This window comes from Pteropus medius, unplaced genomic scaffold (genome assembly GCF_902729225.1).
Source record: "Pteropus medius unplaced genomic scaffold, Ma_sr-lr_union100, whole genome shotgun sequence".
Classification (NCBI taxonomy): Eukaryota; Metazoa; Chordata; class Mammalia; order Chiroptera; family Pteropodidae; genus Pteropus; species Pteropus medius.
Window position 1 is genome coordinate 3,087,406 of NW_024356335.1, and position 26,612 is coordinate 3,114,017.

General features: G+C 43.8%; 1 protein-coding gene and 1 long non-coding RNA gene across 3 annotated transcripts; one reads left to right on the forward strand and one right to left on the reverse strand.

Annotated features, from left to right (window-relative positions):
- Positions 1 to 496: 496 nt before the first annotated feature.
- On the reverse strand, positions 497 to 4,442 carry LOC120601728 (uncharacterized). The gene is made up of 3 exons (XR_005652520.1): positions 4,095 to 4,442; positions 2,120 to 2,238; positions 497 to 1,071 (listed from the first exon to the last, which is right to left on the reverse strand). It is a non-coding gene; the product is annotated as an uncharacterized LOC120601728 (long non-coding RNA).
- On the forward strand, positions 4,429 to 26,612 carry ZBTB34 (zinc finger and BTB domain containing 34). 2 transcript variants are annotated; one of them, XM_039861650.1, is made up of 2 exons: positions 4,429 to 4,514; positions 20,137 to 26,612. In XM_039861650.1, the coding sequence occupies exon 2, from the start codon at positions 20,147 to 20,149 to the stop codon at positions 21,659 to 21,661; it is 1,515 nt and encodes a 504-aa protein (XP_039717584.1). In that variant the 5' UTR covers positions 4,429 to 4,514; positions 20,137 to 20,146; the 3' UTR covers positions 21,662 to 26,612. The 2 variants fall into 2 exon arrangements, with proteins under 2 accessions (XP_039717584.1, XP_039717583.1); XM_039861649.1 differs by lacking the exon at positions 4,429 to 4,514 and adding an exon at positions 5,028 to 5,805.

Sequence of the window (26,612 nt, forward strand, 5' to 3'; positions counted from 1 at the left end):
TCTTGGTCATCAAAGTCATCCTGCAAAGCCCTCTGACTCCTGAGCAAAGGCAAGTAATGTTTCTGGTCTAACGTTTGACGGACAGGATGTTGGCTTTACATTAAACACATGTGGCGGGCGTGAACACTTCATGCGCAGTTTGCTCACTCCATTGAAATCCAAGGCGTGCCCGGCGGGTTTACGCCTGGTTTATAACATTTAGAGCACGAAGTCACCCTTTTAAACCAGGCTAGATCTTTGCAGATGTCTTCACTTTACCGACTTTAGTCAGACATCTGCCTGTGAGAAAGTATGAGTTACAACATTCCCCCTTAAGACAGCTTTCAAGAATGCCATTGATTCTGAGATAGACCCTGGATTTATTGACCGTGTTTGGGGCCAAAAAAAAAAAAAAAAAACCCAACCAGATTAAATATACCCATTGATTGTAAGATGTCTTCTGATTCCAAGAATGTTTAAATGTGAACAAGAAGGCATCCTTTATTAAAAGAGGAAATTCAGTAATATTTGGCCCCATTTTCAGATGAGTAAGACAAAGGAAAAAAGAATAAGTGATTCACCCACACCAACTCTTAAGAACTCATTCTCTTAACCATGCAACACCACCTACCACAGCATATCCGAGTGTGAATAGGAAACTTTGCAGTCAACGGCTTGGATGAAAATTGGGAAACGCACTGGGCCAAAAAAGTGGTCCCATGTGTATCTGTGTCCCCTCTCCTGCGACGTAGCCATCCTTTTTGACCAGGTTGGTATGTTCTCTGTGGGAACTGGGGTAGAGAGGACCCATGTGCGTGTCCTGAAAACCTTATTTTTCAAATGAGAATTCCTTACAGATACGGAAGGCCTTTCTCTTCTCACCTATCATCCTTACGGGTCAAGGAAAGCCGCACGTTGGGGGCTAGTCAGGACCAAGAGACCATTTATACAGATGGGGAGACTCGGTCGTCAGGTGCGATGCAGGCAGAAGGGGAAGAGAAATGGGGGTTCATTCTCAGTTCGGTCATTCATTTGTTCGTTCTTCGTTTCCCTCAGCAAATATTTGTTGCTGCCTATTCCGTACCAGGTTCTCTGCAGGGCGCAGAGGAAATGCATTAGACAGCCCTTGCCCTCAAGGAACACAGTCTTAGAAACAAAAACGGGTAACCGCTCATTAACTATTAATTCAACAAACATTTACTGAGTACCGAGCACTGGAGAAACAGCGGGAAAGAAGTCAGACAGGTCTCATTCTCATGGACTTTACAGGCGAGTGACAGGGAACACAGATATGAAACTCATAATTGTACAGGTGATTAATTAATTACCATTGTGGTTACTACAAAGGAGATGCAGAGAGTGCCAGCGGAGTCCATTACAAGGGGCAGTGTTGGAGATTCAGCAGGACACCGGGAGAGAGGAGACCAGGAAGAAAACGATAGTGGGGAAGGACTCCAGGGTCAGCGCAGCTGGGCCCAGTGGGTGTCAGCAGGGATTACGTCAGCGGGGTAGCCAGACCCACCCAGAAGCTGGACAGGTGAGACAGGAAGAGAGGAGAGAGGAAGCTGTCTTTCCAGGAAGTGAGAAAAGGCCTCATGGAAATGGGTGGGGGTCTCGAAGCCATCCTTCCTCCTTTGCTTCCTTTCTGACCAAGAATAATTACTGAGTGCGCCACGCTGGACACATTATGTTATCTACCCGCCGAGGTAGGTGCCATCACCTTCTTTACACAGGCGAGGAGGCCAACACTCGTGGTGTGAGTGCCGCTCGCGGTGTGAGTGCCTTCTCCACACCAGATCTAGGGCCTCGTGTGTGGCTGGGGACGCGGGGGGTACTGAGACTTGGGTCTGCTGAACTCTAAGCCACAGCACTCACTGCCCAGTCTCACTGTGGGAAGGGAGGCTATATATCTCTATGATACAGAGGTGGCCTGGTAGAAGGAACCCAACCCACTGGGATGTTCTAGAAGTCAGTGGGCATCTTGGGACTTGGAGAAACAGACGCCCCCTGCTGGCTGAGAACTATTCGGGTGGTGAGGCAGGTGGAAGAGGCTCATCAACTGCGTCCTGGGGAGGGGAGCAAGAGTGAGGAAACCCCAAATAATTCATGTCGTTTCATTTAAGGGACACTCACAACTTACATGTGTCCTGTAAAGACTCCGACAGGCGCCAACACAGACAACGAGTTTTGCCAAACTCTGGGGATTTCGAAGCAGGCCAGAGCCAGGTAGCACAGCCTGACTCTGGCAGGAAGGGTCTCCTGTGGAGAAGGAGAGGCTGGGATCAGATAACCTGGCTATCTTGATTCTCCAAGAGCTCAGGGAATTGGAATAGATGAGAAATGGCGATTCGGGCCACATCTGTCCTAGGAAGGGAAGAAGAGGAAAGGAGAGGAAGGGAATTCACTTTATAGGCACTTCACACACTATCTCAGTTACCATGTGACATGGTGGGGCGGGGGGGCTGGGTGGTGTGTTTTAACCATGTGCCTATGAAGAAGAGGAGGAGGAACACCAGCTGTCACTGTCACTAACGCTGACCCCCATTATGGCAAAACCCCTCCTTGACTGGATTGAAATTAACCCCAGACTGAGGAAATGTGAATTTGATCATTTCATAAACAGTGCTGGGGAAATTGGATAACTGTGGAATAAATTAAAATGAGGCTCATACATTACCCTCTGGACTCTCCTTGACTTCAAATAGGCTAAACCATTTAAAATGCCACAAAGATTATGGGAAACCAGAAACACATGCACCCCAATTTATGAAGAAGTGGCAATTTTCTAACTAAAATCAATTGGTTGGGATTTTTTTTTTGACACATAATCCCTAAACAACAAGAGCAGGGGACTGGAAAATATCTGAGTTTAATAGCCCAATTAGATGGGAGAATAAATATAAATTTAGGAGGGAAATATCCGATGTCCAATGGACAGATGACCAATAACCTTGGACACTTGGCACCAAGATAAATACTTGGGAACATTTCAGTGGGTATAGTCCTTAATGACATGCGAATACCTTATTATAGCCAGAAAGACCCTGATTTACCAACAAATTTAGCAAAAATCAAAATGATGAGGTCTGCCGCTGGTCTGTAAGTTCACAGGAACTCACTCATGTGGGCGTGTGAGTCAGCCCAGTGGTCCTGAGGGAACCTGGCCTGACAAGATGATGCATTCCTGTGACCTTGGGTTCCCTGGGCTCGCTCTTGTGGACAGATCTCAGGGAAACAGCTCAAGATGAATAGTAATTAGAGTGACATTGTCTGTCCAGGTGCCTGCAGTTAGAAGCTGGTTACCTAAAATTCTGTGTTTGGAATATTGTTGCCTTAAGAAGTTCCTGTCTGGAGTCAGAGACACAGGGGAGCTCCTCCTGTCATTCAGCTGTGTGACTTTACATATGTCACTTACTCTCTCTGAGGCTCAGTTCCCTCCTGGATAAAAAGGGGATAATAATAGATGGCTACCTCCTGGGGTCGCGTATTAAAGGAGGGCCCGTCTATAAAGTGTCTACAGAGTGCCCTGCACAGTGTTTAACAAGGGGTAGCTGTGGTTACTGGAAGATGACTACTGGACGGATCCTGGAGAGAGTTCTTGCTTGCAAAGGATGAGGTAGCATCAGGAAGTCTCAGCTTTATACCCTGACCAGGAGCTGGTTATCTTTCGTAGTTTATTTGTATTACAGTCAGAAAAAGAGACTTCTGCCAACTACTCAGGAGTCCACCAAAATTCACAGGGCAGCTCTTCAAAGGGTATTAAATTCAACAGAAGCGGAGAGTAAAATGCTCCCACTCCCACCCGGTCAAGATTGGGATGCCTCCAAGAATCTGGCAATGCACATTTTTTGAGGCCTGCTCTGTGACAAGGGTTTTATAACCTCAAGTTCGGAATTTTAGTCTCTGTTTCCAGGGAGAGGAAATATGCCCAAGGTCCTACGTTAAGTGACCAGTGCTCTTAACCACTACACTTTACTGCCTTCCGCTGCTCCTCTAAACGCAGCTCCCGTGCGGGGCAGGAGCCGGAAGGGCTATGACAGCGAGAGTCTCGGAAGGGGAGGGCCGAGCGGGGGGTGGGCACAGGCCCCAGGTGATGGCGGGTCGAGGGTCCTGACCTCCCACCCATTCCGCTCCGGGAGCCCCGGGGCGCGTCCCGCTGCCGAGTCCTCCTCCCGCCAGCAAGGGGCGCTGAGGAGAACACGGGCGGGAGGCTTGGAGAGCAGAGCCGTCGCCGCTCCCTCCCGGAATCGGGACCAAGGCTGCCGCTCTCCCGATCTTCCGCGGCCAGGCTCCGGGACGCTCCTGGAGCGGAATTCGGGACTCAGAAGTCCGGCGACAGGCCCGTTCTGCAGCGCCGCTTTCCCGGTCCGCGCCTGCCCGGAAGTGCTGGCGCCTAGGGGGCGGGGCCTAGAAGCGCTTCCGGGGGCGGGGGGCGCGGGCTGGGGCGGCAGCCGGAGCGGCGGGGACGGGCCTGGCGCCGGCGGCGGCGGAGGGAGCGCCGCGGGCGGGCGATGTGAGCGCGGCGCTCTCGGCAGGTGAGGCGCGCCGGCCGGGGACGACGTGCGGCGGGAGAGGCGCGGGCGGAGCCGGCGGGGCCGGGGGCAGTCCCCGGCTGCTGTCCGGCTCCCTCTGGGCGCGGCGGGGCGGGAGCCTCCGCGCTTGGTCAGTCCCGCGGGCTGGCGGGCGGCGCGGGCTGGAGTCGAGGCCGGGCGGGGTCGGGAGGCCCCGGGCACCTGCTCGGGCCAGGCGCGCGCCCCCGAGGGGCCAACCGTGCTCGGTCCGGAGTCCGGGCGCCTCTGGCGGGGCAGAGGGTCGCGCTCGGTCAGCTGCCCCGAGCGCTCCAGCCTTTGCCCCGGTCGTCTGGGGATCCCCTGTTTCCGGGCCCTTCGCCCCTGGGGGCGCACCCCCTTTGTACCGGGAGATCGGATGGTAGAAACCCATGGATAACAGGGCCGAGCCTTGGGGTCGGCCCTGCGGGTGGCTGTAGCCGAGCCCCGACCCCACACCAGCGCCTTTCTCCAGGTAAATAGGCGGCGACGCGTCATGCTTGGCCCTGGACGTCTCCATGGTCACTCTCGCCTTCAGTCGGTCCTGCCGTTACGGAAGGCTAGGCTGACCTGCGGGTGTAAAGTGTCTTTCTGGGTTAGGCGGCTGTGCTTTAGGGCGACACTAGTCCGGGAGTCTCAGTTTTGAGGCTTTCAGCACCTCTCTTCCACGCTGGGCCTCAGTTTCCCCCATCTATTCAGTGGGGCTGTTAGATTACCTTTCTAGAGACCTCTCTCCAGGTCTACCATTCTGTTGCCTGAAATTGGAAGGACTGTGCCTGGTTCAAGATACTGGGCAGTTTCACTGAACAGTTTTTGCAGATACGGACTTTTTGGCCACTTAACACACTTGGTTTCAGACAGGCTTTAAAATGATTCCAAGAAGTGTTTCTAAACCTTATCCTAATCATAATTCATCCTTTGCTTTTTTGTTCATAGTAGTAGTCAATCACATCCCGCTGAGTTTTTGCGTGCAAAATTTTTTTGTTGTTTATATTTGCCCATTTTCTCTTTGTTCCCTAGTTCAGGCCCTCTTTGCTTCACATCTGGATTATTGCAACAGCTTCTTAGCTGGTCTCTGACTTCAGAAGTTCCCCCCACACCTCCCCCATCCTTCCTTTATGCTAATGCCAAACTTAATATAGGAAGTCAAAAAAAGAGTTGAGTGTTTGCTTGCTTATTAAATGTCAAGATGCTGTTGTTCCATGTGATGGGGGAAAGTAGAAGACACACAGCCTCGGAGCAGCCTTACACTGGGTGCTGAGACTTTACCTGTAAAAAGGTAATCGATTGATTAGACAGGACTGTATGCTGTAGAATTCACAGGAAGAAGAGGTAGAGGTCATTATAGGCCAAGTGATCAGGGAAGGCTTAGGGGTGGGGGTTGAGCTGGCTGTTAAAGGGTGAGTAGGATTCAGATAGGAAAAGAGGAATCAGGCCCAGTGATCTTAAGGAGATAGTGAATAGACCAGTCTCCTTGTAGAGAAGGGCTCATATAGGAAGGGAACAGTTGGAAAGATTGGTTGGGCTAGTTCCTGAAGGAACTCGAACACTAGGCCAAAGTTGAAACTATTCCAGAGGCAGTGGTGAGGGCGGGAGACTGGGGCTGGTTCTTGATCATTTTGCAGGAGGGGAACAGAGAGCTTAATGGCTAGATTAGCCAAGAGGCCATTGCATTTATACCACCCTTCAAAGCTTAGTAGAGGCCTCTTGCCTGTCACGTGTGTCCAGCCATTGCCAACCCTGTCTTTTCAAGGCTCTCCTTGGTTTGGCCCCTCCTCACCTACCTGAACCTTATTCTCTGCCTTATTCTCCTCCCAGCCTGTCCCCTTCGGAATCGAGTGTGACTGCCTCTAGGGTTTTGCTCCTGTTGTTTCCCCTTCTGAAGTGCTGGCCTCCTTTTTCTTCTCTGTGTAAATTCTCCATTTCACTTCCTTCAAGCCCCTGCTGAAGATATACTTCCTCCAGAGGGTGTTCCCTGACTGCCCTACCCTCATGCCTTTGTGGCGCTCAGAAGCTAAAGCACAGGATTCAGTACTTGTTCCCTGGTTATTGAACTTGTTCTTGTCGCAGCTGGAGTGAGAGTTTTTTGAGGGCTTTGTGTCTTAATACATCTCTCTGAGCCCTTGTAGTATCTAATACCGTAGCTGGAGTTTTATAATAGGCACTCAAATACTTCTTGATTTTTGCTGATAAACAACTTTTTTTAAAAAAAATTACCTCCCCTCTTTTTAATGGAGATTCTGTTATTATCAGCTTCTCTGTCATATATCACTTATGTCTAATGCTGCCATTCAAGGTGGATGTTTTCAGTTCTCATTCTTAGGGTGCCGATATCATAAAGCGAATATTTGAAACCTTAAAATGTTTACTCTTGATTATAGGAAAAGAAAAAAGGTCATGTAATTCTTCGAATGGAGACTGTGGGAAAAGAAAGACCGTCAGCTCTGGAATCAGACAGGCCTGGGTTTGTCAGAAAGGCTGGGTCTGAATCCCAGCAAGGCTGCTTACTACCTCTGTGAACTTGTGCAATTTATATAATGTCTCTGAGCCTGTTTTCTCCTCTGTAGTGTGGGGATAAAATCCACTTCATAGGGTTGCTATGAGCTTTTAAAAGAAAGAAGTATATGAAAGAGGTAGTAAAATTTGCAGCAGCTAGTAATTCCTCAGTATTCCTCCTCCTCATTATTATTAATATTAGGTGTAAATATATCAATGTGGAAAAATGACAGGCTGTGGAACCTCAGTGTTTTATCTACTGAGTTGTGGATTTCTGCGTGTCTCTGGATCCTGCTTCTACCTTCCAGCTCAGGCACTTGTCAAAAATGTCAATACGTGGATCTAGAAATCCATCATTCTGTCTTATTTTCTATTAATTTTCATGTTACTTTAGCTTAAATTCTGCTTAATGTTTCTCAGACTTCTTAATTGTGTCCACTTAATGTTTTGTAACTGACAGACTGCTGAATTTAGCTTAGCGAAAGTCATCAACTGAATAGCTTAATTTCTAATGGTTGTTTTCTGGTTGATATTGATGGCATAGAAAACCTCATGGAAGAAAGCCATTCCAGGTGAGTTTTTCTAATCCTTTTGTCATTAGAGGTGGAATTTACGTATTTTCCAGGTCCACCGCCCCCTGAACTGCCAGCAGTAAGCAAATCTCGGTTCGGACCCCGACTCCGCCAGTCTTAGTGACCGCGGGAAAGGTCCTCAGTCTCTGAGTTTTCTTATCTGTGGAATGGGGTGGTAGCAGTTTCCATGAAGGTGTTACGAGATTCAGCGAGCAGGTCCAGAGCTTACTTAGCATACGGTACACAGTGGGAGCTCGGTGACTGTTGGCTTTTAAACGTTGCTGGTGAGGTTAAAGAGACCGCTCCTGCCCTACTAGGAAAGCTCAGAAGAAGCTTCTGATGTTTGCATTGACTGGAAGACAAACCCCACTGTCAGATCAAACCGCACTCTCAGAATTAGTGTATCTGAGCAGACTTGGAGAATGTTAACGCCTTGGTAGGAAATCTAACAGTTTGGATAAAAATGTTCTTTCAGGCTCACATGAATTAATGCAGTAAGAACTCTAGACTTGTTTTCTTTTAAATTAGGATGAGTGCCTCATGAATACCCATCACGGAATGCCATTTTATTTATTTTTTTCTTGCCTGGGGTTTCAGCAGCCCCAGAATGTCTCTTGCAGCCCTGGTGTTATCCGGCTGCTGCTTTCTAAAGGATTAGATTATAATTTATGACAACTCGATTTTAGTTTTGATCTAGACCCAGACAGAAATACCTAGATAAGTTCTTTTTATATCGCTGTTACTGCCGTTCCCAGGCCTGTCCTCCCTACTGCTTCCATCTGCGGTCTTTTAAATGACTTTTTGTATGAGAACAGAAATTGGGGATCCTCGGGTCTTTTGTGCCTGATGGAGGTGCCTGAACAAGGAAAGCCTTGCTTGAGTTGTGTCTCCGGTATCAGCAAGTGACTGAAGCCAGCAGGTGCATGTCTGGGTTTGGAATCATGGGCATCTTGATTGAGAATAATGGGTACCTCCTGGTACCTAAAACAACTTCCAAATGTATAACCTTGCTTTCCTTTCTTGGACGTGTCACTGGGTACTTTTAAGTGAAGTGGAGCAAATTAGAGTGTTGATGGGCTGGCGGAGCATGAGCCACCTTGCTAGATTGTGTCTGTGGGCAGAGATGGACCTACGTGTCTCTGGTCTTCAGCAGGAAAAGTTGAAAGCTGAAGGGTGCAGCAAAATCTATGGCAGTCATGGATTTTGGGCCACTACCTTGATTTAGGTCCCATCAGCTGACATCTTAAGAGCCTCTCTCTGCCAGGCACACTGCTGGGCTCAGAGCACACAGTCCCTACCCTTAGCTTGGCACCGAGAATGTGAGAGCTCAGCAGCACGGGAGGCCCCCAAATCAGCCCATCTCTAATTGCTTAGGTTGTGCACGTTCATTCAGGTTGGCATTATGGGGAAACGGCCCCAGGGCTTTACTCAAGAATGTTGGTGGGGGGATTTCAGGGCCCATGTGGGTGTTTTGCCCAGATGACATTTAAGTGTCCTTTCACAACTTTAGGTTCTCTTGAAAATGGGTTAGCAGTGTGAGAAGATGTCACTGGTTTTGGTTTTCATTATACAGTTTCCTTGCAGCTTATCAGAAGGCATGATGCAGAATTTTACTCTTCATTGAAATGATGTGTTAAGGAGAGGGCTGGGTGTGGCTGTTACCTTTTTCATGAAATATCATATTACAGCACTTCTTACCGGAGCAAACGATTTTTCTGTTCTCAGCTCTTTTGTTTTTTTCTGTCTTTTCTTTTGAGTAACCTCTTCTTACCACATCCATCCTCATTCAGTAGTTTTTGGTTACTCCCCAGTGGTGTCTCCAGGTGTGGTGTTTCTCTGCAGCTCTAGCCCCGTACTTCCCACTGCTTATTGGACAGCACTACCCAGATGCCGTAAACTCAGCTTGTCTGAGGCCGAACTGACTTGCCTCTGAGAATGGAGAGCATCCCTCAGTCTCCAAGCCCTGTTGAGTCCTTGTCCGGACCCACGTTCCGATTGGTTGCTGCAGGTTTGGTTTGAGTTTTCTAATCTAGTGTTGAAGGTCCTCCACGTTCCAGCTGTGGTCCTCCTCTTTTCCGTGTCACCCTTGTACCTGGGCCCCGGCTGCTGCCCCAGACACCGTACATTTTCACTCTGCTGTTCTCTGCTCTTGCCTTTCCTTCCGTCCTGAGTGTTCTTTCTGTTCCATTTGAAATGCAAAATCCTGTTCAAATATTACTTCCATTGTGAAGTTTTTCTTCTGTTTCCTTTTTCAAAATCTCTTTTTGGTCAGAAGTAATCAGTCTTATTTATTCTATCAGTTCTTTTCTGCCTCCATAATTGCTTGATGCAGTAATTATCCATTTGCAGCCTTTCTCTAGATTGTTCGATTTAAAAAGGTATATATTTTTCAGTAAAATCCTATAACGTGTCTTAGGAAAAAACTTTTAGCAAGAATAATACAGCTATTTAAGAAAAACATTCAAAAATATAAAGTCTGTTTCTCTTTCCTCTCTCCAGTTTCACGTGATCCCTTCCAGAATGGCTACAGCAGCATATATTTATTCTTTTAAGGAAAGTACATGAAGGGAATCACATATATATACACATATTGTTCTCTATTTTGCTGGTTTGGGCTAAATATTAGAGCTGTTTCCTTGGCCGTGTAGTGTTTCATTATCGATTGTGCTTTTTGGAACCAGTCTCTTGTGGATTTTGAGGTTGTTCCTCTCCCCTCCCCCCTTTTTGTTTGCTATAGCAAATAAAAATGTTCAGTGGACACCCTCATTACATATATCTTAAACTTTTGTAAGTGCTGTATATTTGTGGGCTCAATTCCTACAATTACTTGTGCACCAAATGGTAAATGCCTTTTTCATTTTGATCGATATTACCAGATTATCCCTCAGAATTACGTTTGCCAGCCCTTTTAAAATGTGCACCAGTCTGATGGGTTACAAACGGTATCTCTCTCTCTCTCTCTCTTTTTTTTTGTAATTCACATGTCTTTAGTCATGAGGAAAGCCTTCTCTCCTCTTTTGCCCAAAACTCAGTGGGAGGAGCGGGACGGAAGGAAGAGCCGAGTGTCGATTAACCGGGAGCTGTTCACCTCTCAGGGTCTGATGGGTTGTGGTTTCCCTGTCTAAAGCATCTCTTAGGGGTGCGGTGATACAGCCTGTACTCTTTTGGGGGCGATCTTACAAAGCTTTCCAGCAGCCTGTCGTCCTGTGGTTCGGCATCAGATCTTGGTTTCCTTTTCGGAGCTTGCGCGCGTGTTTATCTCTAGGACCCCTCTCCTTCAGTTTTACTCCAGGTCTGTGGGAGGACTGCCCCAGGCTGGCTTGTATGGTAATTTTCAGGACAGTACCACTTTCCACTGTGGCTTATGCCAACAGTGCCTCGCTATGTAAGTGGCCTCTCTCCTCCCGTAGCCCAGTCTGCCTTCACTCCGCAGCGTGGGTCCATTTTCTCCCCGAACCAGCTTGCTCTCCACTCCTCGTGGTTCTGTCTTGCCCCAGCCTGCGCTGGCCGCGCTGGTGTCCTCGGTGCTTGGTCAGTCCTGGAGAGCCCCTCACGGTCTGCTCTTGCTTTTTGAACACCAGTCTCAGTGCTGCTTTGAATTCTGTTGAACTTGGGCTGAACCTGTGTCTTTTTGGCAGCTTCTGCTGTCTGTGACTTTCACCTTCAGACATCAAAAGGACCAGTTACTTGAGCCCTAGATCAGTGGTTTCTAATTAGTTGAAGCTTCAGCATATAAAGTTAGCTGTAAATCAGGTAAAATCAGGTAGGTTTGGGGGCTCTGAGGGAGAAAAGGGGATAAAAGCTGTGGATGTGGAAGACATAATACACTTCAGCTGGAGAGTCTCACCCGGTACTTATTTTCTAACCGTTGTCCTTACCTCTACTGGTGATTTTGATCTAGAATAGAGGGAGATTTTATTCTAGAAAGAGGGTGCTTTAGTAAATTCTTAGAGCTGAAGTTGCTTGGTCACAGGGGATGTGCATTTGTCATTTTGATGGATATTACTTAAAACGCACTCACAGAGGAAGGAGTAGGGGCCCTGGGCAGCAATGGGGTTTTTGCCACCTGTCCTTATCCCTTTTTCTGGCCACCACCCTCAGAAAGGAGTATAACCTAAGGCAGGCTTTCTTTTCATCCTGCCTTTTCCTCAGCTCTTCCTGCCTCCCTCTGCTGGTCCTCCCCTCCCCCTTGGGCAAATGAAGCAGGGGTCAGGGCTTATTGCATAGGGTTTCAAGGTGAGCAGACTTTGGAACAGTCCTGGAAAAGTTAGCCTCTTGGAGCCTCAGTTTCCTTATTGCTAAAGTGAGGGTAATAATGCCTGCCTGCTGGGGGAAGGTCAAGAGGATCCAGTGGAATAATACATAGAAGGCCTTTCCGACATGCCTGGCACATATCAAGCATTCAGTAAATGCTGGTCATTAATGATGATGTTGGACATCCCCAGGTAAGGGGGAAAGGAAAGAGTGTGGTGAGAGGGAGCAGCGATCCCATTTTACAATCACTATAGCTAGTGTGGCAGTGGCTGGACACACGGATGAATGTCCAGACTGCCCACAGCAGAGGTGTTCCTTCCCAGAACTCACTGTCGAGACCAGTGGTGGCAGCCTCATCAGCAGAGGCGAAAGCCACTTCCAGGGATGTGAAAGTATTCTCAAATTAAAGAAACTGAACGAGCAAGACGCTTGTCCCTTGGCTGAGTGAGCAGAAGCGGACTACGAGGAAGCGGAGGAGCTGACGATTTTGAACTTCCCAACAGACTGTCTCAACTAAGTCCTCTCCATGTATGTTTCTTAAAAGAAGTATTTCACAGTTTTACCCAAGGCGTAGTTTTTACAAACAAAAACAAAATAAGCATTCTTAAAGTAAGTATTAATGCTGTTGAAGAAAAATAGCTTATATATGCTTGTTTTTTAAATTAAAATATAGCAATGGAAATGCCTAGTTTGGAGATTTTTATTTACTTTTTGCTTAATATGACAGAAAGACCAGTGATTAATCTGCTGAATTAAAAACTATTGATTCTGATGTATTTAGTGAGTGGAATAATCAAATTCATTATTGTTTTCTGAAGCCGCCGCAAACTTAGTCTAAATGAAAAGCTAATATAAGTCACTTCTCTGCATTATCAAAAGTGAATTCCATTCTCGTATCTCTCTGAGTTGGGAGGCATCTGCATTAACTTGTATCAAAAGCAAGATTGGGACTCTTATTCATCTTCGAATTCCCTTTGGTTTTGTGCATGCAGAAGATTGAAACTGAATGAAGATTTCCTGTAAATGTAGAAAAATAACTTAAATTCCCAGTCAGTATGCCATTTAGTGGTTGCAATTAAGTCTAATATGTACTTGCAGCACATATGACAAAAGGCTAATTTCCTTAATTTGCGAAGAGTTCCGACAATTCAATAAATGGGCAAATTCAATATGGGCAAAGAATATGAGTAGGCAATTCAAAGACAGACTTAGACAAATTGCCATTAAACATGAAAAAAGATGATCAACCTCATTTATAATTAAATGCACATCATAACTAGAAGATACTGGTTTTAACCTATCAATATGGCAAAAGTGAGAAAGTTTAATACCCCTTGTTGGCAGTTGTGGGGGGAACAGGCACTTCCATGTGCTGTTGGTGGAAGGTACTTGCTACCCCTTTGGGAGATAATTTGGCATTATTCATCGAAATGAAAAATAGCCCAGCACTTCCTTTGCTAGGAGGAAATACTTTGACTGTTTAAATTGTTTCCTGCTTTGGTATCACTTGGGGACTGGTTAAGAACATTGTGACACAGCCATCCGTGGAGTACTAATAAGTCGGAAGAGATAATGAGGTAGGTGAGTCTGTGCTGCTATGGAAGGAATTTAAGGTGTATTAAATACATTTTAAAAAGCAGAGTACAGAACAGTTTACACTGATATTTACAGTTTTTCTCTGAAAGAACACCTAAAAACTCTTACCAGTGGTTATCTTTGGGAAGAGGAACTGGGAAAAAATTTTGCTATTCATTCTATATTTTTCTGTACTGTGATTTGAAGTTTGACCACATGCATATATTTTATTTTAAAGATAAATTAATTAAACATTGGTGTAACTTAGGTATAGGCCCACTTACATTCCATACAGGGGAGAAATCAAGACCTACAGGAAACCAGTGAGTAGCCCATGCCGGGAGACTGCTGATACAGAGGCGTGGAAGATCTTATTTGAACTTGATGTCTCTGTAAGAGGGTTTGACTTGCTTTACTTCGGAACCACTGGACCTGATAAGTCAGGTCGTTGGCTGTAGAACTTGTGATTTTTAATTATGTCGTTTACTTTCTTTAGCGTGGTGATGCGCCTAGGACTTCAATTACCTGAAGGTTCCGGGTGTCAGTCTTTTAGAAGACTCTTACTCCGGTGTTGCTTGTTAACAGCTTTAGGCCTGAGTCTTTGAATCTCATTGTCGCAGCGGAAAGAAGGTGTGAATGTAAAGGAGAATGAAGCACTTCCTTTCTCATTTTGCAGAAAAATGGAATCCCTCGCTTAGGTGTTAATCATGGTCTTTCGTTTTTTTTCTCTTTAGTCATTTTCTTTCAAGTGTGGTTCTCTACTTTGAGAAGAAGGTAAAAAGCCACATAGAGGAGGAGGAAGCCTCATGGGGAAACTGTTCAGTTTTACAGACTCTTTCAGAAATGCTTTATGATTTTCCTTTCTGCCCAGGACTCTGCACCTTTAAAAAGCCTAAACCCATCTTCCTTTTGCCCTTTAATTGCAAAAGTCACTATTTACACACTCTTGTGTCATGAAAATGCTGTAATGAATAGGTAACATTTGGACATTTGCTGGGCGCCAGGAAGTGTCCGTGTTTCTAGAAGGCAGTCTGGTGTAGAATCCAGCACCACCTCCGGAGCCAGACCAAGTTCATCTAATAGCTGTGGGGCCTTTGGCAAGTGTCTTAACTTCTTTTCCTGTTTCTTCATCTATAAAGTGGGAGCAATCATACCATTTCCTTCGCAGAGTTCATAAGAGGATCAAATTAGTTATCATATATAAGGTGTGTAGCACAAGGCAAGTATTCATATGTAAGCTATTACAGCACATTCATTGCATGAATTTCTAGATAAAGAAATCAGTTAACTGACTAGTCCAAGGCCACATAGCTATTTAAATGTTCACTGTTATTATTTGTATTAGAAAGTGGCAGAGCCAGGATACATGTCCAAGCCTAACTTCAAAGCCATTCTCTTTGTTACACCATCCTGTCTCCCTGAAAAGAGCCTATAATAGCTAACCTCGATTACCATGTGCCAAGCAGCCGTTATGCTAAGTGCTTCCTACTTACGTAACAACCTGTGAGGCAAAGACCGTTATCCCATTTTAAAGATAAGAAAACTGACCCTTGGAAAGGTTATGAAGTACCTTGCCCAAGTGGAAAGCAGGTATCATTTGAACTCAGATCTGACTCCAAATTCATGTTCCTAATAGTTTATGATCTTATTTTTTAAAAACTGGATGAGGTGTCTTAAATTTCTTTAAATGTTTCCTATTTTTAATAAGTGAGACGTTCACATAGGTTAGAAATATTAAGTCTAAAAAGATTCCCTGAAAGTGACTAGGCCTTCCGGCTACCCCATCCCCCTTGCAAGAGGCAGTTGAGGTTGTATTAGTTTATCATTCCAGAAGTATTCTGTGCATGTCCATATACGTATGTATGGACACAGTGGGGTGCGTGTGTGTGTATGTGCATGTGTGTTCATATTGCTTCATACATATAACACATATACTGTTCTGCATCTCACCTTTTCAGTCAGCAATGTATCCTGGTGATTGTTTCGTATCAGTTCTAAAGAGCTTCCTCATTTATTTCTTCTGGTTGTAGAGGGGTCTTGAGTGCAGATATGCCATAATTGATTAACCAAGCTCCTCTCGATAGTTTGTTTCGAATCTTGTTATGAACAATGCCATAGTAAATTCCTAGAACTAAAATTGCTTAGGCATAGGGGCCGTGCGCTCGTAATTTGGTGGATATTACTAAAATGCCCTCCAAAGTATTTGTGCCATTTTCTACTCTTTCAGTATTACTTCTGTGTATATTTAATATATGTATTTGCATACATACTTTTAGAAATATCTTAATTTTATTGTTACCTGATTTTTTAACAGCTTTATTGAGGTATAACTTACGTATCATAAAATTCCTCTATCTTAAGTGATTTTTCGTAAATTTATAAAGTTGTACAACTATCACCATAATCTAGTTTTAGACCAGTTATTTCCATTATCCATAAAGATCCCTCATGCTCATTTGCAGTTGATCTGCTACCTGATTTTTTTTGCTCTGTTATTCAATATTCATTCAGCAAATATTTATTGAGTTTCTTCTATTCGACAGGCAGTAATCTGGCAGATAGTTAAGAAAACAGATAAAAATCTCTGCCCTCATGGGGCTTACATTTTTGGAAGCACCTTTGTATTCTTCTTTAACATCATTTTAATAAAGGCAATGGTATTTAGCATATAGGTATACTGTACTTTAATAATTCCCTTTTGGTTGGACATTTCACTTGTTCCCAGTGTTTTGCTATTGTAATTGAATATTCTTATGGATAAGTTATTATGCCTATATTCGTGATTTTTTATGATCTAGAGTGCTAAGTCAAATGCCCATTTTTAAGGCTTTTATTATACTTGCCTCCCAGGGGTATCCGAGCTGCCCTCTCCCTATAATATGCCCACCGGGTTGTGTTTTGAATTCTTGCCAATTTGAGAAAGAATTGTGTCTCATGTTAATTTTTATTTGTTTGTTGATGAAGTTGTTAAGCATTTTACTTCTGTTTAAAGGTTATTCTGATTTCTTTTTTTAGCCTCTTCATAGTCTTTGCCTATTTTTCAATTGTTATATTTGACTTTTATTGATTTGTAAGAGTTTTATACATCTCTGCCACATATGTTGTATTTTTCATAATTTGTCCTTTTTTTGACAAAAGGTATTTTTTATATACATAAACATTTACTTTTATAGTTAAATTCCTGTTTATTCTTCTGGTCTTTGTGTGCTTAAAAATGCCTTCTCTAGAAGTTATTTTTGGGTATGTCATGAAGAAGGGATCTAACTTTATTATTCCTTATTTGTATTATCCGAGCAGCATCTATTTCAAGAATACTTTCTTTTTCACTGATCGGAAATGGCTCACGAGTTCCATCCTGGTCTGATTTCTACCTGCCTGAACAGCCCCGGTGGCCTCTGCCCTTCTTGCTCCTTGTCCCAGCTGTGCCACGATCCTCCCCAGCATTCCCTCCCTCCCCGACTCAGGCTCTCATCTGTGCACACGCGATCCCTTCTGTCTGCCAGACTGGACGTTTCCCTGCAGCCCTTCCCCGCCACATCCATGTGGCCGACCTCTAGGTCTCAGCTGAAATAGCATTTGTTCAAGTAGCCTTCTCTCACCACTCCCCATTATGAAAGATCTCATAGCTTTTATCACATTTTTTAACAAGAGAATTAGAGCTCTCCTAGATCCCCAGGGCCTGGCACATCAAAGACACTCAGCCCATACTTACCAAATGAATTATAGTCTAATCATACATTTTGACATCTATATGTTTGCCTGCATTTTTCTTTTTCTCAAATTTCTTCAGTATTTATTCTGTTGGGTCTGCACTGTCCAGTACGGTAGCTGCTAGCCACATGTGGCTATTGTAGTGTGGTTATCTCACATTGAGATGTGCTGTTGGCATAAAATACACATCATATTTCAAAGACTTAAACAACATTTTAATATCAATTACATGTTGATAATATTTCAGATATATTGGGTTGATAAAGTATATTAAAATTAATTTTATATTTTTAGTTTTAAACAATGTAATGGCTAGAAAACATTACACATATAGCTTGCATTGTATATCTGTTGGACAGCAATGTTCTAGCACAATTTTAAATCTTTTTTTTTGTCCCCGCCCACCTCACCCAGGCTGCCCTGGGCTGCATTATATTTATAAATGCCCATTGGGCTACATTATATTTATAAATTAATTTGCAGGAAAGTATCCATCTTTATAGCGTCAAATCTTCCTGCCAGGTGCATGATCTGTACCTTCTGTTAGACGTGTTTTTGTCCTTATTGAAGTCTTACAGTTTTCTTCTTGTCAATCCTGACCATTTTTTGTTTATCCCCCAGGTATTTTATAGTTTATATTACTATTGTAATTTCTTATTATCTTGTGTTTTTTTTTGTGTACAGTAATATTTGAAACCCTCCACTTATTAGATCCTGATTCTAACAGATTTTTTTTAAGTGATTCTCTCACGTTTTCTATGTAACTAGTCATATCTTCCTTGAATGGTAATTTCACCTCCTCCCATCTAATGGCTGTATGCCTTAACTTTCTCCTGTCTTGCTTTGGCTGGAACTTCCAGAACAATGTTAAGTACGAGGAGTGATGGGTAGACAACCTCGTATCTTCCCAGGCACTGACGGGAATGCTTTCACAAAAGTGTTTATCAGAGTGTGCACCGGGGAACACTAATTTTTTGGAATATTAATTCATGTACCTTGAGAGAGGAGTTTCATGGTTAAATGAGTTTGCAAACTGTTGAGTTAAATAGAATTCTTGTCTGCAGGACTTTTCAGATGGGTTATTATGCTGATGTGCTTTTTAATCCCTGGGAAGTAAGGATATTGAGGCTAGCTCATGGAAGTGCGTTCTAATAAATACAGTGTGGGGAATAAAGATGTGACGTTTCCTTTTTAAGGATGATGTTGTCATTGGTTTGCAGTACATACTGTTATTAAGAAAATATTGTTCTATTCCTAGCTTTTGAGTATTTTTCCCTTACTTTGAAAGGGCATTTAGCTTTCTGAAATGCATTTTGGCATAGTATTGATTTGGCCATATGGTTTTTCTCCTTTGACTTAAATTGACTTTGCAAATTCTATTTGTATATTTCCTAACATATGGCCATCCTTACTTTTGGTCATATTATATTATTCTTTCAATAAGTTATATTTGCTAGAATTTCCTTTAGGACTTTAAAATCTGTTTACTTAGGTAAAGTTGACAATTTTCCTTATGCTCTTTGCCATCTCTGGTATCAGCTTTATGCCATGTGAACTGAGATGCTTTGAACGTTTTAACGGTCATCTAGAATAGTTTGAACGGCCTGAAGATCATTGTGCTTTAGTGCTTGTTTCTTATTATTTAATTCTGCCAATTTATGTTATCCTAAAAATATGTTCATTATGTACTGGTTTCAGTCATAAATCTAGGATAAATGAGGGCATCGTGTTCCTCTTTAACTAATGACACGTTTCAACTAAAATTCTGGTTTAAAAAATTATGATGTGATCTAGTCATACTAACCAATTTATCCTTTCCTGCAAAAACCTTGGATTTAGTTTCACATTGTCTTATAATTTATTTTTTTTCTCTGATTATCTGCTGTTCTGTATTAATTACCTTTTTGCTTTCTTTGGGTTTAATTTGTTTTTCCTTTACTAACCTCATGAGTGATTTCTTTTATTTTTATTGTTTAATGATAAAAATTAAGGTACTGACTTTCCATGTTAAAATTTGTTGTTGTTGCTTCAAAACCCTCAACTTTTCATTATGAAAATTTTTCAAGCATACAGAAAAGTTGAATTTTACAGTAAATACTCGCGTACTCACTATCTAAACTCTGTACTTATTAACATTTTGCTGTGTTTACTTTATCACTTACCTGTCCATCTTTTTTTGAGTGCATTCTCAAGTAAGTTGAAGATATAAGTAAACGTCACTCCTAAACGCTTCTTGCTGCAGAGTTGATGTGAGTTTTCTTGTTTTCTAAATAGTTTTATTCCTTTTTGATTTTGTCTTTGATTCAGTACTGTTCAGATGGTGTTTATGTTTCTATTGTTTGGGTTTTAAAAACCGAAATATAAATATTAGATCTAATTTCGTTATGTCTGGCCAGGGAATGCAGCCTGGGCTATACGCTCTTTCGTAGTGTTGAGTGATTCAGTACTGCAGATTCCAGGCAGGGGGCACCAGCTCAGTTTGACGTGCCCGAGTACAGCAGCACCGTTCTGTACTAGATGTGCCAGTGCTGTGAGCACTCGTGGATTACAGTATACTTGTGATGTCCATCACTCCTTTTTACTCCTGCTGTCTAAAAACCTTTGCAGGACCTTTGGTCCTGTCCAGAATGTCCATGGAGACATTTCATCCGTTCCAAACAGTCCTCGATATTTGGTGCTGTCAGAAATGTCCACGAGCATATTTGGTTCATGCCAAATTGTCAAGGACCGAAGGTCTCCGTGGATGTGTGGGACATGTTTAATTTTGATCAAGATGCAAGTTAGGCAGTTAGGGCACTGGGCTAATTGATCATTTGGTTACTCGGCTTTAGATGAATTAGCCAAGACAGGAAAGACTGAAAATAAGTAAGAGAAGGAATGCTCAGGCAGAGCCCAGGAGGTGCAGTAGCTACAGTGATGATGGCGTTATTTTTGCAAGCTTGTGTTTTTGCAACTCTTAGTGAGAAGTCATTGGTAAATTATGAAACTCTCTCTTTCCGCAGATTACGCTTCATGTCAGTAGAAATGGACAGCAGCAGTTTTATTCAGTTTGACGTGCCCGAGTACAGCAGCACCGTTCTGAGCCAGCTAAACGAACTCCGCCTGCAAGGGAAACTATGTGACATCATCGTCCACATTCAGGGTCAGCCTTTCCGAGCCCACAAGGCAGTCCTTGCCGCCAGCTCCCCATATTTCCGGGACCATTCAGCATTAAGTACCATGAGTGGCTTGTCAATATCAGTGATTAAAAATCCCAATGTGTTTGAACAGTTGCTCTCATTTTGTTACACTGGAAGAATGTCCTTGCAGCTGAAGGATGTTGTCAGTTTTCTGACGGCAGCCAGCTTCCTTCAGATGCAGTGTGTCATCGACAAGTGCACGCAGATCTTGGAGAGCATCCATTCCAAAATCAGTGTGGGAGACGTCGACTCTGTGACCGTCGGCGCTGAAGAGACGCCAGAGAGTCGGAATGGAGTTAAGGACGGCAGCTTCTTCGCCAACCCGGTTGAGATCTCCCCGCCATACTGCTCTCAGGTACGGCAGCCCACCACAAGCGGCGACCTGCGGATGGAGACGACGCCCAGCAAAGCTCTGCGCAGCCGCCTGCAGGAGGAAGGGCACTCGGACCGAGGGAGCAGCGGCAGCGTTTCTGAGTACGAGATCCAGATCGAGGGGGACCACGAGCAAGGGGACCTGCTGGTGAGGGAGAGCCAGATCGCCGAGGTGAAGGTGAAGATGGAAAAGTCCGAGCGGCCCAGCTGTTCCGACAGCTCCTCCCTGGGGGACGATGGCTACCACACGGAGATGGTCGACGGGGAGCAGGTCGTGGCGGTGAACGTGGGTTCCTATGGTTCCGTGCTCCAGCACGCGTATTCCTATTCCCAGGCGGCCTCACAGCCGGCCAGCGTCTCAGAAGCTTTTGGAAGTTTGAGTAATTCCAGCCCGTCCAGGTCCATGCTGAGCTGTTTCCGAGGCGGGCGTGCCCGCCAAAAGCGGGCTTTGTCTGTCCACCTGCACAGTGACCTGCAGGGCTTGGTGCAGGGTTCTGACGGCGAGGCTGCGATGAATAACCCCGGGTACGAGAGCAGCCCCCGGGAGAGGAGTGCACGAGGTCACTGGTACCCGTACAACGAGAGGCTGATCTGTATTTACTGTGGAAAGTCCTTCAACCAGAAGGGAAGCCTTGACAGGCACATGCGACTCCATATGGGAATCACCCCCTTCGTGTGCAAGTTCTGCGGGAAGAAGTACACGCGGAAGGACCAGCTGGAGTACCACATCCGGGGCCATACTGACGACAAACCATTCCGCTGTGAGATCTGTGGCAAGTGCTTTCCCTTCCAAGGTACCCTCAACCAGCACCTGCGGAAAAACCACCCCGGCGTCGCCGAAGTCAGGAGTCGCATAGAGTCCCCCGAGAGAACAGATGTGTATGTGGAACAGAAACTAGAAAATGATGCATCGGCCTCAGAGATGGCCCTAGATGCCCGGATGGAAATTCACACAGTGTCCGATGCTCCCGATTAAGAGGGTAAAGAAGTGCACCCAAACAAAGCACATTAATCAATGCATATTTGTGATTTGCTTTGTTGTAATCTTTAGTTTTCCCAACCATCTGGAAATCTCTTGGTCTCTTGGCAGTTTTTCTAAGGTTTCTGGAAGGAACACTTCATTGTGTTTGTCCTTTCTTCCGCCCTCCCTCCCCCAAGGAGCTCAAAGCATGAAGGGCATCATATCCAGGGAAAACACAGGCTGACAGTATTCCTCTTTGGCTGAACTCTTAATCCATAATGCCAGGGATTTAGCTATGCCAACTGGTTGACCCTGCGTCCTCTGCCGAGAGGCCTGCTCTCTCGCTGGTGCCACCGTGCACTGGCACCAGTGCATTTCCGTGGAGAGAGACTAGGATGCCGTCAGCTGAAACAAATGGGTAACTTTTCTAATTTAAAAATTACTTTTACGGAGTAGTTAGACAATTTATATATATATATAATAAAGTGATTATTATATATAGTATATATACATTCTCAAATTTGATTTTATTCTGGTTGAGGTGAATGTAAGAGGAATATATAATTTAATACAATGTGAACAGGGCTTTTGACTCTGTCTCATCTCTACCTAATATGTTAGGGTTTTGCCCCTTTATTTCCCTTACAAAAGAATGTTCATAGGTTTTCATATATATTAATCATTGTGTCCAAAAGCAAGCAAAGCAAATCACAGTGTTCATAGCTCTGCTTCATAACAAATACATAAACCAAATGCCATAAAATGTATTCAACTCTAGTTGGAAACCATTTGGAATTTTTGTTAGTTGTCCAGTGGGTAAGCTGGATGACCCGTGGTGCTGATCTTTTTACATATTGTAGTGTTTTATTAGCCAACCCCAAAGGAGCAGTGGTTTTCAGTGTTTTTACTGGCCTACGAATCTACCTTCATTCCGTACTGTAGAAACATACATACCAGGTAACTAAATGGGATCACTCTCTACCATGAGTTACAACTCGCACTGAAGGAAAGGGATTTGTAGTTCTGTCTACAATATTCTCCAAGCAGTGTTGTGGTTTTTGTTTTTGTTTTTTTCTTTCTCTTTTCAAACAGCCAGTTCAGGTGCACAGCAGCTTTTTCTACATGCAGTTCCCAGGGAAACTGCAGAACTTGGAATTTGTACTTTTGTAAAGATATACTCTATGGGAATTGCAAGCAATATATCTATCTTAGAATTGTGTGTGCTAACGAGAGCCTCAGTGACTCCCCCACTCTCTCAGTGTTTCCTGCTTAAAGAAACCACCAGTTCAAAAGCCCCCTAAGATACTCTGTGTGTCACCGAATCTGTGTGTGTCACCATTGTTTTGGTCACGTGGTGCTATCTTTATGTTATGTATCTTTTAGGTCAGTATAGTTGTAGAAAATGTGAAATCAGATGGTAATAGTGAATTACTATTTTTTCCCTCTGAGTTTATAGCTTGAAAAGAGACCTCAAAAGCATGTGCTGGCAAACACGTTACTGTATAAAAACATACCTGAGTCCTATCTGAATAATGTTTTATTAGTACTTTAGCAAATGTCTTCAGTTCTGTGTTTTGTTCACCCCTGTGCTTCTAGTAAACAAAACGGGCCTCACAAGATTGCTCTAGTACTTCATGCTCTGCCAGAGAGTAATTTGGGGAGCAGTTTGGTGGTGAGCTTGTGCTGCAGGCCGCCTGTGGTAGGATGTCAGCACTCCAGACTCTCTGCTTGAGAACCTTGGCTCTGAAACTCACAACCAGTGCGTCCCCCACAGGAGACCAGCACAAACCACCTGAAAGAAAAGCAAACGAAAAGATCAACCTCAGAGGCTAGGAGTTCAAGGAGTTCGACAGTAGACGTTTGCTGGTTTTCCATGCTTTTTTGGCTCTTAAAATACCAAGAATGGTGGGGGTTGGGGGGAGGTCCTTTTTTTGTTGCTTGTTTTGGGGGGTTTATTTTGAGAAGATAAACCATTCGGGCCCTCGCGCGTGATGGCCCCGGGGGCGGTGGCCGTGCAGCGGCGTCTCTTTAGCACACAGGATCTGTTCACGCGTGAACTGTGCTCCACATCAGTGTTACTACGTACAGATTACACTCTAATCCTGCTGCTCCCGAGGAGCAGCTTTTGCTAAATCGGGTATATGGTATGCCTTTTCCTGTCAAACTGCCTAAGTAAGGGGCTTGTTCTCTCCCTGAAGCACTTGTTCAACTCCCGTCAAAGCCGCGTGCCTCAAGGGGAGGCTGGACCCCCAGTGTTTACCCACTTAAATATGTTCTGGGGTTTCAGGTAAACGTTTGTGATTTTGTTTCCTTACACGAATAAGTTTCGTTTTGATTTTTTTTTTTTTTAAAGAATTAAATGCAAAAAATTTATGTTGTGTTAACAAAATTAAGTTTGTGACAAGAAATGCCCAAATCGAGGACATGAGGGGTGAGGCTCAGGGACGAACCTCCTTTTCACTCAGGCTCGGGGGCCTTCTGCTAGGTCTCCAGAGTCTTCTGTGATACATCAGACAAGGCAGGAGGAGCAAACGCTTGGGGCAGGCACCTTTAATGTCCTGGTTCTTGTCACCGTGTCAGTCTTAACCTTACTTACATGGAGTTCTTTGTATTTGTAAATTTGTTTAACTGGTTTGAGTTTACCAAAGAGTGACTTATCCAAAATTGTCTTTGACAAAAATATACATTGCTTTGATTGTACAGTTCAGGTTCAAACATTGTAATGGGACTGTAAAGGGGCAGAAAATCGATCGGGTCTCTCTCTAATAATCCTAATTCCACATTTTGCAAGTTCCACTTGCTCCCATTCATGTTGCTACACTTTACCCTTTTCCACTGCTAGCAGTGTTAAGAATGAATTCTCAAGCCATAACACAGTACTGTAAGGTTCCACGGGACTTCGAGGGGGGCGGCGCCGAGGCCAGCACACAGCTGCGTAGCCTCTCCGAGCGTGCGTACTGTCATGCTCCTCAGTGTGCGTGGCGGGTGAAAGATTTACTCCATTCACATCGGGCAGTAGCAATCACTTGTGCCTTGTCACATGAGGATGTGCCAGGAGGGTTAACATGACCACAGAACAGAACTCTTCCCTCCCCGAGGTTACGAAGTACGCTGTGTAACTCTTTAGAGCGACTTTTTGGAAAGCAAAGTCCCTATTTCTGTACAGTTTTAGATTAGATGTTTCATTTATAACAAATGCAAAAATCAATTAAGATAAAAGTGATATGTGAAGAAATCTTTTACAGTAAAATATATCCTGAATTCATATAGGTTTGTTCATAATTGAGTCTCTTCTTTGAGCTACCTTTTCCATAACGGACAATGTGAAGACAGTGACAGCGTCCTTTTCTGTAGGGGTTTTACCTGTTATTACAAACTGTGAAAATGAAGATTTTTATACTTTTACTGTTTATGGTTCTAAACAGTTATTTTCATTCTAATCAGTTCTCTACCCTCTAATTTCTACTAAAGTTGTAAATACATTTAGAAATTATATTTGTAAATACAGTATATGAAGACAAGTTAATTTTTTGGTCAGCGGAAAACCTCCCAATTGGCTCTGCTTTGGCAGTTTGTTTTTTGTTTTGTTTTGTTTTGTTTTGTTTTTACAACAGAAAGGATAACTGTCGGTTCACTGTTAAGCAGAATATACTGTAGAACTAAATTAATCATTTAAAAATCTTCCAGAGCACGAGTAGGTGTCTTTTCTAATGACATAACAGTCATAACCAAGTCTTTTGTCTTCCCGTAGCCCGGACCGTAAGCCTGCATACTTATGTGTGTGGCTTTGTTTTTACTTTTGTTTTTTATGGCCTAGACTCTAGGAAGAAGTTGCAGGAACACACAAAACAAGGGCTGGGGAGAGGGGGGGAATCATCCATGTGAATGAGCTTTACTTTAAGGATATCAGTGTATTTTATTTTAACAACTTTTTCTATTACTGTGATTTTTTTTTTTTTTTTGTCGTCGTCATTATTGTTAAATTCTGTAATGGTTTCCTGTGAAGCCTCCACTGAAAGGGACTCAAATATGCAACACCTAAACTATTTTCCAAGGGGACACGCCCCTTGAATGGTGCTTCTAGACTGGTCAGGGTTATTTATTAAATTTTATATATGAAAGTATTGGGGAATTATGTAAATTCTTTATATGAAACTATCTAGTTCATAAATCATAGATTTCATATTACTCAGTGCAACTGAACTGAAAGTTCAGAAGAGTCATTCACATTGTTCCAAATTTGTAATGGTTGTCACACGCCACATAACGTCTTTTTCAGTAAGTGCCAGAGCATTTCCACTGTTTCTGCCCAGTGCTTGACCCCTCGGCCCGGAAGAGAACCCGCTTTCTCTGGCTCCCCTCTGGGTCTGCACAGACAGGGCTGTGGCAGTTCTGGATCAAGTCCTGGCATGAGCCTTGCAGCAGGTTCAGTGAACGGCCCTCTCGCTGCCCCTCAGCGACAAGTATGCTGTGAATTCAACCTTTGGTTGCTGCCCTGACTATAGTAAGAGGTAGACTTACCTGGTTTCTTTGAGAATGACCATTTTTCTAATGTGAAAACCATCTCCCTCACCACTTTTATTAGTAGGGCTAACATTTTTTTCCGTTATAAATGGTTGAGCAATTTGAATGACTTAACAGTGTCATTATCTTGCAATATAAACTGGTAACCTCACAACTCCACACTTCATCACCATATGAAGTAAATGAAGCTAGCTAAGCGGATGCTGTATCAACTAGTAACTTGCCATTAAGGATTATTTTATAGCATGAATTTAAGACTATTTATTCAAATGATATTTTACTCTTGTATTCATTTTGTTTTAGATTTGTGACATGAATATTTCAGTGCTGCTTAATTTTGTTCTGAATTCTTGTTTCTTGCTTGTAAATGGCTTTTTTATGGTATAAATAAAGTCGATGGAAATTGCTGTTTGTAAATAAAAATGCTGCTAGAGCAAACGGC